Genomic DNA, 20,766 nt, shown 5'->3' on the forward strand with positions numbered 1-20,766 from the left:
ATCCTTTGCATTCAGTGGTTTACCAAAACAGTCCTCCTTTGCTTGTAGAACACACACTGGATTTTCAGACAATGCCTTCAGTTTCTCCACACATGATTTTAATGCAGGAACAACTTCAAGGTTTGACAGGACTTCCTTATTGGAGTACAGCACTACCATTCATGGGCCTGTCAAATGTTTCCCTACTAAGCCTAGAGCTTTAAGCTGCATTTGAAGATGTGGGCTTGACAGGTATTTCAATAATGATGTTCTGAACCCAGTCTGACAGTTGCACGATTTCTGTAGATAGGACAGCAACTTCTCCCTTAGAAAGTAAAATGTACCTGCAAGATGAAACAGCACATGCATTCGGTTTCCAACGTATCTAATTATCATGCCCCTCTTGACATCATTTGTTTTCATAAAGTGCTTGAAGCCTTTAGGATCACCAGTACCATTCTTGTAGCGCATTTTCGAGAGTCCATAAATGACATTAACTGCAGCAGTTTCCTGACCCAGAACCGATCCGTGGAAATTAGACTCCTTGTCAAGGGACTTGAGACACTTTCTAGCTTCAGATGCCAGTCCATCAAGTGGGTGCACATTGCATTTCAGTTCAAGCAATACAGTATCTAGATCCTCCTCAAGCTTGACCTTAACAAAGTGATTCACACTCGCACGATCACTTAATGTGCTTTTAAGTTTGTTAATGACACTCTGGTGGGAATTTACATGGTCAATTTTTTTGAACTCGACATAGGTTGTGGTAATGTCTTTAAGTGCTTGACAGATATGTTGCACATAATCAGCCGTGGTGGTTCTTGCCAGAATCTCCACCTGCAGCACCAGACTTCTAGGGGGTCCACTCTCAACCCCACAAAAGTTAACGTGAATTTCATTGACATGCTAAGCATCCAATGATGTTGCATCCCAGGCAATATTCACATTGTCCTCAATTTCGAGAGCTTCTCTCATTTGATCAGCAAGTATGCACAATTCATATGCACACTGACTTACCGTACTAGGATCTGCCACTGAATCCATTTTCTGACCAGTCATTTCCTCAACAATGCTATGAATTAGATGGCCTATTGCCTCAACAGGTACCTGGTTTACAAGACAAGAGTAAATACATTTGCAATAGTTTTAGTTAAAAGTCTTCCTATCCTTTTTACAAAGTATCACTGTTTCATTGGGCTTTTCTATCTCCTCCTGCAACCGAACTTGCAAGTCCTCTTTCTCAGCCTCAAGTTTCCTCTGAACTTTCCTTTGCTGGTGTAAGGATACACCTACTTTTGCCTTCTTTTTCTTCTTCTCAGAATTGTACTTTTTCAGCTTGGAATGGGCTTGTTTCAGTTTGGCAAGCTTAGCTTTAGTAACTGCAAGTTCTTTTGTCAACTCATGCCCGACTAGCTTTGCTTGCAAAACTTTGATCTTTGTCTCCTTTGCCCTCAGCTGTTCATTTTTCCACTTTAGTGCTTGATTAATAATATGTTTTGGACACTTCAGCTGGCCTTTCAGCTCATTTATTGTTGATTTATACTTTTTTTCCAACTGAATCTTTGATGCGGACACAAATTGCAGTCTTTGTCTCATCCGACCTTTCCTGGGGGTTAGCATTTCTGAAGAATACCGTGTTGATAAACCAGAGGTTGATGGGATGGGCTGTTGTGGGGTGGTTATTGCAGGAGTATTGGTGAGGGGTAAGGAAGGAGGAGTTCCTTTAACTGCTGCTTCTTCATCATTTGCAGCAATGTCATGGAGGATGACTTCTGGTTCATTTTAGTTGATTTTCAACCAAAGGGGCCATTGGTGGGTCGGCATGGTGGTGCAGTGGTTAGCACTGTTGCCTCACATCTCTGGGACCCGGGTTCGAGTCTCCGCCTGGGTCACATGTGTGCGGAGTTTGCATGTTCTCCCCATGTCGTCGTGGGGTTTCCTCCGGGTACTCCGGTTTCCCCCCACAGTCCAAAAACATGCTGAGGCTAATTGGAGTTACTAAATTGCCCATAGGAGTGCATGTGTGCGTGAATGGAGTGTGCCCTGCGATGGGCTGGCCCCCCATTCTGGGTTGTTCCCTGCCTCGTGCCCATTGCTTCCGGGATAGGCTCCGGGCCCCCCGCGACCCAGTAGGATAAGCGGATTGGAAAATGGATTGATTTTTTTATATACAGTATTGAAACTAAGTAAATCCACTTTATATGTTGGTGATGGATGTTGTAATTTCTGCTAATCCCCCTCACAGGTCATTGAGTGGTGCTGAACCTCAGTCTGTTACTGAAAGTCAGGCTAGGCAGACCTGTAGTTCCACAGCAGGGGCAGAGGTCCCATCCTGTAGCAACAGTGATGTCTTGAATCTAGGTACTTGGAAATCCTGCATTGTTCGCTCACTCTACTATTCCGTGTGATGACGCCATCATTTTTTCAGCGGCGGCTACAGGTTGGGTGCGAAAATGCGGTTTTCGCGGCTAGCTCTGCATTCAACTTAGGAGATATCTGCCGTTTTGAATAATTCATTTATCCTTGATTTTCTTATTTTTTACCGGATCAAAATGAGTTCATTATTCACGGAGCAAAAATAATTTGAAAACAATATAACTTTCACGCACTAAATAAAAATCAAAAGAATCATGGGACATCAATTATTTGTGCACAGGCATATTTATTGCACCCTAAATGTGAAAATTGCCAACTATGATGACGATTGATGCATGCCCACACTGTACAATCGTGTTCCCACTTCCAGATGATTGAAGATTGAAGGGATTTTATAACCACTCCGATTGCTGTGCGGAGGATGGGTCAATGTCACATGACCACCGATCTGGCTCCTGATTGGTTGGACATCATGCCAGCTAATGTAGATACCCCCAAGTAAATTTTCATTTCAACATTCAACAACATGTTGCAAAAAAAATCACTAAGATTGGTTAGATATTGGCAAAGTTATGGTTGTTTAAGTGCACCATACCCTGTTTACAATTTCTTACATTTATTGAACGAGGCGCAGGCGGCCATCTGCCTATACAGAGCGAAGTTGCTCTAAGTAGTCACAGTTTATTCTACAGTTCTAATTGTAATTACATTAGAACAAAAGGCCGATTTCAGGCATATTAAATCTTCAATATCTCTGGTTCTATTAAAGCTATATTGACAAATGAGGTATCATTTTTTATGGTTTTTTAATCTCTTTCCATTAAAATAGGTGTGACGTTAATCAAGACACCTTGGTGAAAAATTTCCAAGTACCTATTGAATCTGTCCAGCAGGGTAGGGGAACCACATGTTATCTTGGAATCCACCATAGGCTCAGCAAGAGCAGAGCAATCGTCAGGTGAAATGGTAGTGCAGGAAGATGCAGCATCTCATCAAGATGAGGAAAAGTCACTTGTAGGGGAAAAAACAGGTAGTCATAGCACGGGAATAAAGTTAGGAACATACCAGACAAATGACAATGAATTACATATTCAACTAGGATGAAATTTATTTCACTTGATTTATGTGATCCACACAATCTTTCAGAGTGGAATTGTGAACAAGATGCAACCAGAGCAGCCTGGCACTACAAGTCTGAATTACTTTCAAACTATGAGATCAGAAAGGCAGTAGTCCTGCAAATGGACTTGCGGGAAAGTATTATGGATCAACAGAGATCAATTATCTCCCTCTACAAAACTCTAAAGGTAGAGTGGGCAGGCCCTGTCAGCTGCAAACTGAAAGGTATTGTCTCTGTACTGGGAAAACAATAGAGAGGCAGTGATTGTTAGGCTAATCAAAAAAAAGTTTTTTTTTCCTTTAGGGGATGTTGCTGTTGTAGAAGGAGTGAAGAGATTCATCTTCTCAAAGGCAGTTTCTCTAGTACAGTCTAGTTTTCATTTGAATTTTGATATGCATTCTATGGTTAGACTGGGAATATGTATAGGGGATTAAATATGAGACTATTGCATCAAGTAAAGAAAATATGTTTTTAAGTGTTTGTGATGTAAGTGAGAGTTAATTGTGTTAAAATCACTGCTTGGGTCACGACTCAGGGAGACACGGAGTGGGGAAACAGGAACTGGAATCCAAAATCAGGGAACGCGGGGTTTATTTAGAAACACAGGACAGCAGGGCACATGTAACGTTAATGACCGGATTGGGGAAACAAACTGAAACATGGACTAAATACATTGAACTAATGACAGCAACAGGAAACAGCTGGTGAACACGGGGAATCCCACGTGAAAATGGGGTAAATCAGGGGTGTGGCACACATTAGGAATGGACGAGTGGGTCATGAAATTAATTGTCGGTGTTTGTTATAGAGCACCTAATGTTGCTGCAGAGGAAAGCAAAATGTTATATGACAATATCAGGATTATGAGTAATAAAAATTATGTGGTGGTTATGGGTGATTTTAATTTACCTGGGATACAGTGGGACACAGTCTCTGGCTCTTCAGTAAATGAACTTGAGATCATGGAATCAGTACAGGATTGTTTTTTTACTCAGTTTGTTAATACCCCTACCAGGGGAGAAGGCCTTCTTGATTTTGTTTCTTCTAATAACCAGGATAGGTTTGGAAAATTAGGGGTTTTAGAACCGTTGGACAGTAGTGATCATAACATGGTTAAATTTGATTAATTTTAGTGTCCGAAGAGAAAAGTCTAAAACAAAAGTATACAATGTTAGGAAGGCTAACTTTAATGGTATGAGACTGAAACTAGAAACTGTAAACTGGATGGTTTAAATAGCAAATCGGTTGAAGAGGCATGGGAATTTTTTTAAAGTAAGAGAATTGTGTTTGATATATGTTTGAGCTTGGTTTGTTGGTGTTTTGTGACCAATCAGGACTTAGAAGCTCTTATAGGGATTTTTGGAGTTATGGTTGCTCTTTGTGTTCGTGGTGACTTCGTACCGAGTGCCAGAGTGTGACGGGAGCGCTTTGCTGAATTTCTTGAATAAAAGAGATTACTTTACTCGCCAAACTGAGAGGTTGGTAGTTTTATTCTAAGTGGCTCAACTAGAGTTATCAGAGAGGTTGATTTATAATTTTTCTACCACAGTTTTGGTGCCCAACAGTTCCTGAGTTCAGGGCAGCTGAGTTCTCTGCTTGTTCCGGATGGAGGGATCCTGCAAGAGAAGCGAGTATGGCAGGACCAGATCTAGACAAGATCGAGGATTGGCCCAGTCCCTCGTCAAGGAACAACGGAGATCACGCTGTCCCAGACCTGAACATTCCTGAGATTAATTTGGCCAGACCTGCTTTGGTGAGGTAAAGGCTTCTCTGTTCATTCATTCTTGCTGCTGCTTTGCTTCTTGCTGAATGTTATGTTTTTGGTAGTGTTTGAATGTGGATATAGTGTTATGTGAGAGTCCGCCATGACTGAGGGATCCAAGCACGGGAAAAGTGCTGAAAGTGGTTAGAAGGCCATTGGATGAGTGCTCTGTCTGGGGAGAGTGGAGAACTCCAGATAGGAATCTACCTGTGTTAGGGAAAGGGTACGCCCTTTGGATGAGATGTGAGTGACCTATTACGTGATTGATGGATGCCCGAGACCTTGGGAAAGTCCATGATTTTGAGCTCACTGCATGGCGTGGCACAATATGGTGAAGGCTGGACAGTGAATGCAATGCATGCGGTAGCACAGCACTGTATAACAAGCGAATGATAGGTAAGATTCCTGTGTGAGGACAGGAACAACCTAAGACAGGCGCTGTCGTAGGCCCCTGGCACCAAGCTGAGGGACTGTTCAGAGTTTGGCCCACTCTCGGTCCCACGGGAGTAGGAGAAAGTGTATGTCAATAAGATCGTATGTGTTGCTTTTGGAGAATGAATCAACATTAAATGGAATAGCCCTTTGGACTAATATAGCACAAAGTTGCCTGGGGAATCATGTGTTGGATCTGAGATGTACAGACTGGGTTGAGCTTGTTAATTTGTTTTCAAAACACCCACTTGGTTCTTTTATGATTCTTGGTCACCAAGTAACAAGGTGCCTTGTAGTTTAGTGGCCACCCAGCAGCTGCGTGCTTTGTACAGATGGCAGCTACCCTGGCTACAGGGAGAGGGCAGAAAGGGAGTGTGTAGGATATCAGGGCCAGAAGAGATATTTCATAGGTCCGGTGTTCAACACTGTTTGTTAAAGGGTAAATAATGGGCAGTGCATCGAGCAAACATTCGCACCCTCCCAAAAGGGACTCGGAGATCGAGGGGGATATGAGGAGGTGTAATAAAGGGGAACCGGGAAACCATCCCCAAGGCAGGTAATAGAATGGGTGACAGGCCTGAGACTTGCAAAAATTGGAATCATCAGAACTGGGAATCATCAGATGGCCGAAGGAGGGCACTCTAAACATACTGGAAAATTTATGAGACAATGCTGGAAAGAAGGGCAAATGGTTGTTGTGGTAAGGGAATGTACAAGCCAGAATATTGTTATCGGTGGAAGTCTGTGGCCTTGATGAGAGCTAGGTAAACTAGAGTGGAGCAGCTGAAAGATAAGGAAAGCCATTTGATGGTTAGCAGAGAGGAAAGGGGGGGCGATCCGAATGCTGCCATTTCTCCGCCTGAAGCTGATGCTGAGAAGAGGAAAAAGCCTAATTCTGATCTCCTATATCCGGTCCTGCCTGAAGTGTACCCTCTTCCATCGCCACTGCCTGTACCTCACCCTCCTGCCCATGTCCCTCCTCTTCCAGGAAGAGTTGAGCCCTCTGCCCCTGCTGCTGAAGGGGGGGGGGGGCAGTGGGTCCGATGCCACAACCTCGACATGATCCAGGTGTATAAGAACAGGTCTGGATGCTGTTCAGCCAAATGGCTACTTCAATATTAGTTTAAATACTAGAACACATGGCCATAAATGGAAATTAGCGGGAGAACATTTTAAAATGAATTTGAGAAAACAGTTCTTTACACAGTGTGTAGAGTATGGAATAGTCTTCCTGCTAGTATAGCACAAGCTAAAACCCTGGGTTCCTTTAAATTATAGCTTATAATGAATGACATAAGTAAAGAACGACTGAGGTCTATGTATTTCCCAAAACCCTTTGTTATTCCAAAATTAACAAAGAACATTTATGTAGTACTTTGTTGGCTTCTCCTTAGCCTCCGCATAAGTAAATCACAGACTGTCAAGAGAAAATCAATGTAACACACCATCCTTTGCCATCTGACTCACTCCAAATCTGGACCAGATATAAACATCATGTGTACTCCTACAGTAGGCCACTTTGCAACAATGTCTGGAAAATGTCCTTGATGGTTGCATATCACCTGGACATTTAGGCCTTATGCCAAGAACCCTTTTCGAAAGGTGCCGGTGCACCTACAATGCCAGGAATGCCTGCAATGGCATTAAAACCAATTTTAGCGTCATGCAAGGCATCCCCTTCTGTTGGACATTGTATGTAGCTGTGCACACAGTGCAACAGAAATGTGGTCAATGCATGCAGATGCGGTACACTGCAGGAATCCACTGGTGGCGTAGAAACAGAGAGCTGTCAAAAGCTGTGCAGTACACAAAATTCAGTGTGTTCCTCTTTTCAATTTATCCTGCACCAGATCAAGGAGGCTCATTATTTCACCCCAGGACAGCCTGTATTTCTCTATGAATTGTTCCTTACTGAAATGGTTCAAAGGGTTCATGGCCACCTGCAAAACAATATTCAGACAAGCAACTTAACTTTCTGGATGATGCTGTCTCAAGCACTGTCTTTGGTTGACTTGCACTTTCTGCCATTGCTGGTTGTGATGGGTGTCTCATTGTCCCACTTCAAAAGATGTGACTGAATACGTAGCAAGTGTGATTGGTTAGCTCATTATGTAGCTTACAAGGGTTGTTTAGAATTTATGAATTGTGTCCCATTCCATTCATCAATTGGATTTCGAATTGACTTGGCCACACCCTGTAAGATGTTGAATTGGAATAACAGTACGAATTTAATTCATTTAAATTCAAAGCAATTCAACGCAATCATACTGCTCATGAATGTCATTTAATCTAGCAAAGGGTGAATAATTACACAACAGATTTACTTCCAAGATGGTAGATGTATATACCTTATGTATGTACTAGTGAGGGAACTTCATATTTGCTTGATTGCAAGAAAACAATGTGTAATTGTTTTAGCCTATTCTAACAATATGCATTTGGTTTATGTCAGCACTCTAAGTCCTTTTCCATTGACTTTGCATATTTAGCTGTTTATGTGTGTTACCATTTTTGAGAAGATTGTAGTAGCTTATCTTCTTAGTGCTGCTGGATGGTCAGATGGATTGTGATAGGGTTACTTGTATGACTGTATGAAGTGCTCTTCCACCATGGTACACAAAATCACAGTTAAATTACTTATTGTACAGGTGATACTTCAAATGTGTCATTTTGAATAACAGTGACATTGTGGTAGAAAAATTTAGAATATAACACTTAGAATAAAAGTCGGACCTCTCAGTTTGATGAGGTAAAAGAAATCTCTTTTATTTCAGCAACTCAGCAAAGCGCTCGCATCACACTCTGGCATTCGGTACCAACATCTTCCGGAGCTCTCCGAGCAACCAGTTGATATACCATAACTCCCACTTCACAGTAAGGGTGTCTAAATCCTGATTGGTCACAACACACCAATGAACCAAGCTTAAACGTATAACAAACACAATTCTCGAATTCTATTGGTTCACCTTGGTGGCAAGGTAAAGTCCACCCATTCTGCTCAGTCTACCAGAACATGTCTCGACTGCTAGGCTCCTACTGGAGATATGAATATAGATATTGATTATATGACATTGAATCACTGTAAATACTCAGTTGTCCTTTGATTAATGATTAACGTATTGACGTATTGTCATTGAATCCAATACATGGTTAACATATGATTAGTATGATTAACAATTACTTATACATTTGCACTACCGCATAGCTTGCTATATATTGTTTGCCACAACTATTCTATAAAGCTATAACTCGCTGTGCACCAGTTGGAGCAGCTTCGAATCTCTCCCTGCAAGTGGTTTCTCCCCCCCCCTTTGTTCCGCTGTCTGCCTCTCCAAGGCCCGAGCTTTCCTCAGGGTCTGCGGAACTTACTGCAGGCAGCTATCTCGAAGCGAGGTCACACAGTATTCAAATCAATCTCTTCTTGCCTAAGGCCTAAAGACACACACAGACCCAATATGCCAACCTCCCGGGCCTACCGATGTCCAATTTTAATTCCACAACATGCACAAACTTTTCAGGCAGGTGCTCGAACACGGGGGCATGGTCGATGGGTATTTTTTGCTGTTGTAAATATTCATGACCATGTGGGGCGGAGGAGTAGGAATGGGATTCAATGTATGGAGTTTATGTAACATGCTGTGTCATTCATATTAAAATATTAAGCTGAACTGTTCAAGCTGCACTTACACTATATATATGAATTTATGTGAAACCCATTGTAATTCTACTGCTTTATATTCTTATGTTATATGTCGAATTGCGATTCTGCACCGGGTTAACAATCAATTTTTTAAATTGAATTTGATTTTCAAGGTCATTCTCAAGTCAGTACTTGAGGGCATACAGGTGTTACAAGAACGAACTGCTTTTGCGTTAATTTATACTCTGCGTTCTAGTTTTATATTGCAATATTGACCTCATATTATATCATCGGCATTATTTCTTGGTCCAAAAAATACGGTCAGTGTGTCTTTATGATCTATATTGGTGGGTCTCTGTGTCTGTCACAGGACAGCAGACAAAAGTTCAAATAAAGAACAATAGAAAATAACGAGTGGGTCGGGACATTTGGAAATCTACGAGTAAGATTACAAACTACATTAGTTACAAAGGCTTTCAGGAACTGCTCGCTAATTAAAAATCGATCATAAGTGCTAGATAACGAACTGGCAGAGGAGCTAACAATAGCGTTACAAAGCTTTCGAGAACCACCCCCAGAATAAGTAAAAAAAATGTTCCTCCAACACACTGAGCTATCCCAGCATGCTTAGGGACAATGACGAGTTTTGATAAATATAAAACCCTGGATAAAGGGGCTCAGTGAATGAGGAGGTGAAATTATACAGGAGGGTCAATCTATCAGAGGAGACTCTGTAGAAGGACAGAGTACCGGCCTCCCAGTTCAGATACACTCCTACTCTGCGGGAACCTGAGGGTTGTATGGGTATGTAAGTCGGTGCATGATTGTGCCAGACAGAGTAACTGTGAGGAGAGCAACACAGAATCCATGACTTGTCATTATGTCCAAGCACACAGTCAGCACTCGTTTCTTTCCTCCCGATTCCTTTATAAGTTACTCCTATCCGGGCTCTGTCTGCACTCCACTCAGCCTCCCAGTAACAGCGACCAGTCAGACTCTCTCTGCACAGAATTTGACAACAGATGAATCTCTCTGGATGATCAGGATATGACTGCTCCTCTGCCACACATGTCACCTTCCTGTTTCCCTCTGACAGAGAAAGGCGTATGTATGCTGTGTTGGGGTCCAGAGTCAGCTGACAGGAGTCTGTAGACAAGAGGAAGAGCACACCATCACAAAGACCAGCATCTTCATCATTTTACCACTGTCACATACTCACTAAGACAGAACTTGCTTCAATACACACATTTTATTCCCAATATACTCTTGTAGCCACTCAATTCTGCAACATTCTGGGTGCCCCCTGCTCTGCAAGTGTGAGATATGCCGCCCTGAGAGACTGATGTGGGACAACACTGCACGGTAGCTTGTACTTTATATTTCTATAAACACTAAAACAGCACAATGAAACAGGAATTCAAGCATGTCAAATAACTCATGAAATGTCGGATGCCATGTGGTGTTGGTGGTAAGACTTACCAAAAGTTGTGCGTGCTAAATTAACAGGCTTAATTACGGGTGAATAAAATTACAAAACAGCAACATCCATCAAACATACACTATATGGATAAAAGTATCGGGACATCTAGCCATTACACCTACAGGAACTTTTATGATATCCCAGGGCTCTGTGTGGGATAGTCAAGTTGTTCCACACCAAACCATGTCTATATGGATGTTGCTTTTGTGCACTGGGACACAGTCATGCTGGAACAGAAAAAGACCTTCCCCAAACTGTCCCCATAAAAGTGGAAGCATTGAATTGCCCAAAATGTCTTAGCATGCTGAAACATTAAGAGTTCCTTTCACTGGAATTAAGGGGCCTGGACCAACTACTGAAAAACAACCCCATACTATTATCCCTCCTCCAGCAAAATTTACAGTTGGCATGATGCAGTCATGCAGGTAATGTTCTCTGGGTATCTGCCAAATCCAGACACATCGAACAAACTGCTGGACAGAGAAGCATGTTTCATCAATTCCACAGAACATGTTTCCACTGCTCCAGAGATCCGTGGTTAAGTACTTTACACCACTCCATCCAACACTTGGCATTTTGAGGCTTACATGCAGATGCTTGGCTATGGAAACCCATTCCATGAAGCTAACAGGACAAGGTTTTTGTGCTGGGGTTAATACCAGAGGTAATTTGGAACTCTGCAGTTATTGAATCAACAGAGCATGAGCAGCTATAAAGCATTTACTTGTAAAGAAGTACACAGTACCATTTTTATTTAGGAAATTATGATCTATAAATCCAAACCCATCCATCCATCCCCGTAACTGCTTAATCCTTACCACGGTCACAGGGGGAGACCAGAGCCTATCCGAGGAACAACAGGTGCAGGCAGGAACCAACCCTGGGTAGTTACCAACACACTGCAGGGTGCACACACTCATGGGGCCAACTTAGATTCGCCAATTAACCTACCACATACACTTTTGGACTGCGGGAGGAAACCGGAGCCCCCGGCGGAAACCCAATGTGAACACAGGAAGAGCATGCAAGCTCCACACAGATAGGACCCATGCTTGACCCAGGGACCAAACTGTGAGGTAGCAGCACTAACTACTGCACCACCATGCCACCCATTTAACCCAGCACTTTGTAAAAAAAAATCAGATTCTGAAACCAGTTTTTACAACATGTGGGGCATGTTAGATGGCATTGGCGGTGGCAGGACTACTGGATTTCTTCCTCCAGGCTTGCTTTTGTTGCCTACTAGCTATCCTGTTCTCTAGCATATATATTCCGTCCAGAGTGAGCTGTCACCAGGTATTGCAGTCCACAGCAGCATTCTCTAGGTTGTGAGGTCTAACCCCATCACCTTTTCAGAGACACCTTCATCTGGTCTTTAAACCTTTTGTTCTGCCCATCAGCTGAGTATTGGACATGATGTAATTGTCCATAAAGTACTCTGAGGGGCCGTTGGTTTTGGGGCAAGCCACCATAGCTGATGTTCGGTAATTGTGGCCTCAATAATTCTGTATTTGGCCTTAGGAAGTACATGGGTCTGAGGTACTCGGTAATGCCAAGTGAGGCTCCAAATGAATTCTAAGCACCCTAAATATAACTTCTCCAGTGACATGATGTGGCAAGTGTGACCCCGATGACCCAGGTTTCACAGCCATAGAGGACAGTGTATATTGAGACAGCATGATATACAGCTACCCTGGTGTGCAGGTTGAGGCTGTTGTTTTGGAAGACTCATTGCCGTAATCTTCCAAAGGCAGCTGCTGCTTGTTTGATCTGGTTTTGTATTTCATGATCAATATTACAATCGTCTGACAGGATGCTGCCCAGATTTTAATTTTTTTTATAAAACTGAGCTACTGTGAGTTTTCAGAGCTGACTGCAAGGACTGGTGGTGAATGATATGTTCCAAGGCTCCGCTGACAAATCACCTCCAGTGTTTGTGGCGTTAAACAAATACACCCATCTTGTTAAAAGTTTTGAAAAGGACTGCTAAGACAAACTGAAGGTCTTAGGGATAGAGCCATACACAGAGTCATCAGTTCGCTGTTCACAGAGTCAGATGCTTTGAAGAGATCAACAAAGACCATAAAGAGGTCCTGGTGTTGTTCACAGCACTTTTCTGATGAAAATCATATCAGCTGACCCGTTCTTTCAGAAACCACATTGTGACTCGGGTAGCACTAATTCAGTGATGGGTCATTCCATGACACATCATCAAACTTTCAGACCTCATTGTCACGGATTTTAACAAACTTGGCATGCTGATTTGGTCACATGAGTAACTCATGAAACTGAAATCGGGCGTGTCTTGGATCAATACGTATTGAGGGAAATTTAAGCAGACAAAGTTTGAACTTTTTGGGGGGGGACTATGATTTTGACTGGCTATATTTATCTTAATATGTGACCCGTCGCCACGAAATGAGTCTTAAGTCGCACTGGTAGAACTGCACCCATAAGACTCATTTTGTGGTGACGGGTCACATATAAGCTGCACAGAAATGGTCTTCATATTGTTTTAAAACTATTGTCAAGCTCTATAGATTGAATAAATAATATGCCATCCCCATATGAATAATTACTATGTAATAACTGATTAAAATATAAGAAAATTAAATAACAAAAAACCTATATTTCAAAATTGATACATTTTTTCCTAAAGCTAATGTCATAAATATCATAAATATGCATAATGTCATAAATATCTCCAGAAAATTTGGTCTTTGGTATTTTAGTTGTTGCCGAGATATCATTGCCGAGATATCATTACTTATGTGAAATGTGTATCAAAACCACAGTTCCTTACAATGTTGTTAGCAGTAGCAGAATAGCAGTTAGTGATCAATGCATGGTACAGGGTTATTATTTTTCATGACAACTGCAACTATTGCCAGAACTATCCATCCATCCATTTTCCAAACCGCTTATCCTACTGGGTCGTGGGGGGTCCGGAGCCTATCCGAATGAATAAAAATGAATAAAAATGCAATATTTCCTGGAAATAGAGTACAGTACCAGATATTTCGCCTACCAGATATTTGTCACACTAGCACATTTACAGTAAAGTATACTAATGTTACCCCTACTAATTCATAGAACACAGCATTGGCTGCCATTTTCTTTTGCATTCACAAGAAGGTAAAATGAGTAAACGAATAGGACTGTAAATTTATTTACAGAAGCCATATACGTAACCAAGGTACAATTCAATAAAATACGTAAAAGAAACATGTACATGTCATTTTTGTGGATCTGTGCATTTGCGAATCACGAAGCGTGAATGCATGGGGGCTGACTGTACTCTCAATTTATAGTTTATCAGAGCGTCTGATGCAGCTATTGTGTCTTTGCTTGAAATTGTGTATGTCCGCCCTGCTGTTGTCACAGGCTCAACTACTAAAAGCACATCCTGATGATCCATAACAAGTCTATCAGGATGGCATGGGAGTGAATAGGATGGAGATGGTCCATGAGGATATAAAAAGCTGAGTCTCAACTCTCCAGTGCTGGACATAGTTTCCTCAACACAACCTAGCCACCAATTATCATCATATGCAGCCACGACATAACCTTTGATGCTTGCAAAGTCGAGTTATTCTATAAGTGTGCATTTACACTGGACGATTTGCACACCTCATTCACCTCTGATGAATGCAGTGCATTTATTAGCCATATTTACTAGCCATGGGGGCCTTTTTAATAGTATGAATGAATAGTATGGGCATGAGGCAGGGAACAACCCAGGATGGGGGGCCAGCCCATCACAGGGCGCACTCACACACCAGTCACACACACACACTCCTACGGGCAATTTAGCAAGTCCAATTAGCCTCAGCATGTTTTTGGACTGTGGAGGGAAACCAGAGTACCCGGAGGGAACCCCACGACGACATGGGGAGAACATGCAAAATCCACACACACATAACCCAGGTCCCAGAGGTGTGAGGCAACAGTGCTAACCACTGCACCACCATGCCGCCCCTATTTGTAACCTTAATTACACCTGTGCTTGTTATACTATTTCATTTCAGTTTGGCTGCCATTAAAAAGGCCCATTAGTGATATGAAACCATGTGACGCTACCTTTAAGCCAAGAGATCTTGGCAACAACCAAAGACCAAATTTTCTGGAGATGTTCATGACATTATGAGCTAGCTTTAGTAAAAAAATTATCAATTTTTAAATACAGGTTTTTTTGTTATTGAATTTTTAATATTCTAATCAGTTATTACATAGTAATTATTCATATGGGTATGGCATATTATTTATTCAATCTGTAGAGCTGGACAATACCTTTAAAACAATGTGGAGGACCATTTCTGTGCAGCTTATATTAAGGTGAATGTAGCCAGTCAAAGTCATAGTCCTCCCAAAAAAGTTTGCGTAAATCTCCCTCAATATTGATCCCAGATCAGCATGCTAAGTTTTGTTAAAATCTGTGACAATGGGGTCTGAAAGTGTGATGATTTGACATGGAATGACCCTGATGTTATCAATCAGCCTCGTCACCACGCAACAACATGAAGAGAAATTCCCTTACTGCTGCTGCAGATGGACTTATCACCCCTGTTTTTATATACAGTGACACTATTTGTGTACCACCACTGCTAGGGACCCTCTTTTGCCTCCCATACTAAATTGGTGCAGTGTCCTTGTTCAGCAACTCAGCAGCTATGACAGGGGACTTGTTATTTTTTTGGGGAGCAGACAACTATCAGAACCTTAAAGAAGGCTGGAGTCTCACTGAGGAAAAAAATAATGGGGTATTCAGGCAGCTCTAAGTATGGAGTGATCTGCAAGAGTGTGCTGTGTGTGTAAGATAAGTATTAAAATGTTCAGCACACCTCAACTGACTTCTCAGCTGGTCTTTTAGGAGTGTAGGATCATCAGTTGTTTTTAGGTGAATAAGAAAATTATTTCTTGGACTAAATATAGGTTTATCTGAGTTGTAAAAATGATAATTTATGTCTGCATATTCTTGTATTTCTTGTGCCTTATTCCTGCACCATTCATTCTGCAGTGGCCTCAATCTTTTGCACATCCCCGTGAGCTGCTTGCCATTGCTCTCTGATAGCACTAGATAAGGGGTTGAGCAGTGATGCTTTATGTAGATTCTGCATGTTTTCCAGCTGGTAGATGATGGTCTTCGAGTCCTCATCAAGCCAGCTTTGATGTTTTTTTGATCTATATCCGATGGTTTGGGCTATTGCATCACAAAGTGCAGGGCTTATCAAAGTCTACTGTCGATCATTGGGTACTTTGAAGTACAAGAATGTTTCAGTCTGTTTTAGCTTCACCACCAAGGCCAGCCAGGACATTTCCTTAGCTCCAGTGCTTTGTAACCAGGCACAATGTAGTAGTTTTTTGCCAGACTTTTGAGAGCAGACTGTCATATGGAATTTGGTCAGAATAATGCAATAGCCTGTCCAGCATTCTGCACCTCTCATAGCACAGGTTTTGCAGATTTCACTGTGTCTCACTATAATATAACCAATCAAGTTCCAGTGTTTGGAGTGAGGGTGTATCCATGATGTTTTCTAATTGTTCTTTAGGTTAAAGAGCGCGTTTATAATGGTAAGGTCATCCACAGAGAGTAAGAAGTCTCCCGCTGCTGTCATTGGCGATCAATACCATGTTCTCCCAACACTCCACTCCATATCCTGCTATTTCTCCCCACATTAAATTCACCAAGTAAGAGGGCTCTGTTAATCTTGGGAATCTGGTGCAAAACTGGTAACAGAGATTTTTTAATATCATTTTCTGATGGGAGAGGTGGTGTATAGACAGTAAGGTGTGTGGGAAAGCACTTCTTGGCTAGGGGTAATGGAGGAACATCAGTCTTTCGCTGATGCATATACTGTAGGTGTCTTACTCAAGCTTGGGATAAGAACATTTTTGAATGCAAGCTCCACTAAATACTGAAGGTATTGCTGACCAGTGGATTATCCCTTCCAAAAAAAGGTATAGCCCATTCGCTCCTCCTTTAAGGAGCCTTCATCCAGGAGTCTAGTGTCGGTGTCATATCGCCTCAGCTCCACAGCAACCAGGGCTGTTCTGCAGATGGGAGCTATTGGTGTTGTTGGAGTCGTCCATACAGTAAGATTTCACACTTTCCAGGTTGCCATTTTAAGGTTTACTGCTTTTTTGTTTTGACCACAAGGTGGAATGTCCCGATAGTTGCAGTAACCTATCCAGGAGTGGACTGAATGGGCATTTTTTTTCTGATTGGATAATTTTCAGTAGAAGCCTTTGTAAGGGAGAGGCTAGAAAGCCCTGAAGGGCAAAACACACTATGAAATATGAAAATACACCAGCAAATACAAAAACACACCAGCAAATACGAAAATCGCAAGAGCAAATAAGAAATCACACCAGCAAATACAAAAACACAACATATGACAAACTGGCATGTCTAGGCACAGGACACAGAGGATGCCAGTTACAACAGCTTGTGGGCTGACTTGACATAGGAGAGGATACAACAGCTGTATAACTCCCTTCCGCACCATATCGCTGCATGAATCCAGGCTTGGAGGGGTGCCACACCCTACTGACATGGGACCAGCAGTGTGCCCATACTGCCAACTCTGTTGTCCATTTGATCTGATATTATAATCATACTGTCACATAACCTTTCACCATATGCCGATTCATTTCATTTCCACCACTCCATGCTAGAGCTTAACTTTTTTTGTCATTGAGTGTTAACAGTGGTGAAAATGGCAAAAATGTGAATAACCTAACAAAATGTTTTTGTTTTTAACATTACAGTACAACGTTATCGGAGATCACAGATTTTTATAAAATCAAACTTCCCCTTGTGGGCTCCGAAAAAATGGTTCCCACATCAAAATAACAGGCTTTTATCTCACCAAATGTCCCCACGACGTAATATAAACATAATCCACACACACACACAGAACATCAGCTAAACATAAACTTGGAAATCTCTCTACATACAGCACGAAAAACACACACATCACAATAATTGCATTATTACAATCAAAAAGTACTATGAATCATATTATTAGTAAAAACATACAAAAACAAACTTACATTTGTGGAACCTTGGTCTGGTCCTGCACTCTTCACCGTGGTCCAAACTACAGGTGAAGTAGTACAGGTGTATTAGCTGTTGCATCTTCTCCACATACATTATATAAACAAAAGTATCATTGAATTCAGGCGTTTCATTCAGTCCCATTGGCAAAGGTGTATAAAATCAAGCAGCTAGCCATGCAAATAGGTTTACAAACATTTGTGAAAGAATGTTACTCTTGCAATAAGGCAGTTTGTGAATTTTATTCCCTGCTAGATATTCCATGATCAACTAAGTGATATTATTGCAACAAAGGAAGCATTTATGAACAACAGAAACTCAGCTACAAAGTGTCAAACCACGTAAAGTAACAGAATGGGGTTGTGAGTGTTGAGCGTTACATAGTACATAAAACTTCCTCTTCCATTAACACAAGCACAAAACTGTGTACCAGAAGCTTCATGCAATGGGCTTTCATGGTCAAGCAGCTACTTGCAAGCCTCAAATCACCAAGCACAATGCCAAGCATTGGATGGAGTGGTGTAAAGCACGCTGCCACTGGACTCTGGAGCAGTGGAAATGTGTTCTGTGGAGTGATGAATCTAGCTTCTCTGTCTGGCAGTCTGATGGATAAGTATGGGTTTGGCAATGCCTGACTGCATTGTGCCAACTGTAAAGTTTGCTAGAAGAGGGATAATGGTATAGGGTTGTTTTTCATGGTTAGGGCTAGGCTACTTAGTTCCAGTGAAGGAAACTCTTAATACTTCAGCATGCCAAGACATTTCGGACAATTCTATGCTTCCAGCTTTGTGGGGACAGTTTGGGTAAGGCCCTTTTCTGTTCCAGCATGACTGTGCCCCAGTCCACAAAGCAACGTCTATAAAAACAGGGTTGGGTGAGTTTAGTGTGGAAGAACTTGACTGGCCCACACAGAGCCCTAACCACAGAGCAGAGATTATGAGCCAGGCCTTCATGTCCAACATCAGTGTCTGACCTCACAAGTGCATGCATAAACATGTGGAAAGCCTTCTCAGAACAGTGCCAGCTGTTATAGCTGCAAAGGGGGTCCAACTCGGTACTGATGCCTAAGGATTTAGAATGGGATGTCATACAAATTCCTATAGGTGTAATAGCCAGGTGTCCCAATACTTTTGTCTGAATAATGTACAGTACATGTGTTGTTAGCAGAGACAGATGCAAACCCTGTACTCACTTTAGTTTCTCTAGTCTACAGCTGGAATCCTCCAGTACAGCAGAGAGCAGCTTCACCCCTGAGTCTCCTGGGTGATTGTAGCTCAGGTGCAACTCTCTCAAGTATGAGGGGTTTGACCTCAGAGCTGAAGCCAGGAAAGAACAGCCTCTTTCTGTGATTCTACAGCCTGACAGCCTGCAGAGAGACAGAAAGAAACTCCTGTGAACAAGGAGTTTACCTTAAAAGTATTACTTTTAATGTGATTACTCCAATAAAGATTTCAATAATTACAGTTTACAGTGTGGAATACACTGGACCCTTTTTTCCTGTTGTGTAATACTGACCTCAGGATCTTCATTTTACAGTGTGGAATACCTAGTAAACCTGACCTTTTCCGTGTTAGTGTGGTTGTTCCTGTGTTGCTCCCTACCTACGTTTTAATGTAGTTTACTGTTGTTTCCCTGCCTTAGTTTTGTCATTTACCTGTTTTGTTTTGACCCGTCATGGTCCTTTCATATATATATATATACATTTTAGTTTAATGAAGTGTTTTTGCTTTTGGGGACACTAAGTGGATCATCTCATCATGCCTTGAGTCACGACCTGTCATAACAGACTGTAAAATACCCAGTGTTACCCAGTGAAATACCCTTAGCATCTCCAGTCTCACTGACCTCAGTATCTCCAAGTTACAGTGTGAATCCCCTAGTCCTGCAGACAACAGCTGCACTCCAGAATCCTGCAGGTCATTGTCACTCAGGTCCAGCTCTCTCAGGGACAAGGAGCTTGATCTGAGAGCTGAAGCCATCGCCTCACAGCATTCCTCTGTGAGTTCACACCGGTCAACCCTCAGAAAATATAAAACAATTATAGATCCAGTTTTTGAAGAGATGTATGTATGTTAAATGCAAATGAGGAGAATAGGGATCATGACAGAAGAGTTTTTTTAGAACAGTGAATTTAATAAAAAAGAATTTTACCAATCATCCCAGTTTTGATTGGGGTAGATTATATTTTATGCATAATATTAATCGCAAAATTAGCACCGGTTCTTTTATTACATCCATTTACTCTGCTAACCAACACAAATCTTTTGCATATTTTTAAAGAATGAAAATAGTTATTTGATGCTTCACTGATTAATTGTTTCCAACCTGAAACAAGTGCTGATAAGTTTGTGAGATAAAAGAAAGTAGGAAAAGAAAAAAGAAGCTCTTTGTTTATTATGTCACTGATGAAATACATTATGGGTTTTCTGATGCCTAGTCCCTTTTTTGTTACTTTTTTCATTCTGTGCTCACTTCAGTTTCTCCAGTCTACAGCTGGAAGCCTCCAATACAGCAAAGAGCCGCTTCACTCCTGAGTCTCCTAGGTCATTGTAGCTCAGATCCAGCTCTCTCAGATGTGAGGCATTTGACTTCAGAGCTGAAGCCAAGATAGAACAGCCTTTCTCTGTGACTCTGCAGCCTGACAGCCTGCAGAGAGACAGACAAAAACACTGCATTAGTTCCAGTATAAGGTCACCTTACCATTACAAGTATTAGTAGTAAGTAAATGTGACTACTCCAATAAAAAGATTTCAATAATTACAGATTAAAGTATGAAATACCCAGTAATGCTGCCTTCAGTATCTCCAGTTTACAGTATGGAATACCTAATAATACCAACCTCAGTATCTACAGGTGCGGAAAGCAAATTGAAAATTGGTAGGCCAGGGGAGGGAGACACAGTGGATCTGTTATGTCTTAG

The 20,766-nt window shown here is 41.7% G+C and overlaps 1 protein-coding gene across 6 annotated transcripts in view; it reads right to left on the reverse strand.

The window, feature by feature from the left end:
* Positions 1 to 8,409: 8,409 nt before the first annotated feature.
* LOC125741656 (NACHT, LRR and PYD domains-containing protein 12-like) overlaps positions 8,410 to 20,766 on the reverse strand; it is a 38,554-nt gene continuing 26,197 nt past the window's right edge. For 5 of the 6 annotated variants that reach the window (XM_049012848.1, XM_049012849.1, XM_049012845.1 and 2 more), the window contains 5 exons: positions 20,319 to 20,492; positions 19,692 to 19,865; positions 19,039 to 19,212; positions 17,843 to 17,889; positions 8,410 to 10,455 (listed from right to left, as the gene is read on the reverse strand). In XM_049012848.1, coding sequence (XP_048868805.1) covers positions 9,923 to 10,455; positions 17,843 to 17,889; positions 19,039 to 19,212; positions 19,692 to 19,865; positions 20,319 to 20,492 — 1,102 coding nt within the window. In that variant the 3' untranslated portion in view covers positions 8,410 to 9,922. Of the gene's footprint in view, positions 10,456 to 15,113; positions 17,390 to 17,842; positions 17,890 to 19,038; positions 19,213 to 19,691; positions 19,866 to 20,318; positions 20,493 to 20,766 lie in introns of those variants that run through there. The other variant, XM_049012850.1, reaches the window with a different exon arrangement.

This window comes from Brienomyrus brachyistius, chromosome 5, assembly GCF_023856365.1.
Source record: "Brienomyrus brachyistius isolate T26 chromosome 5, BBRACH_0.4, whole genome shotgun sequence".
In the NCBI taxonomy this organism is placed as follows: domain Eukaryota; kingdom Metazoa; phylum Chordata; class Actinopteri; order Osteoglossiformes; family Mormyridae; genus Brienomyrus; species Brienomyrus brachyistius.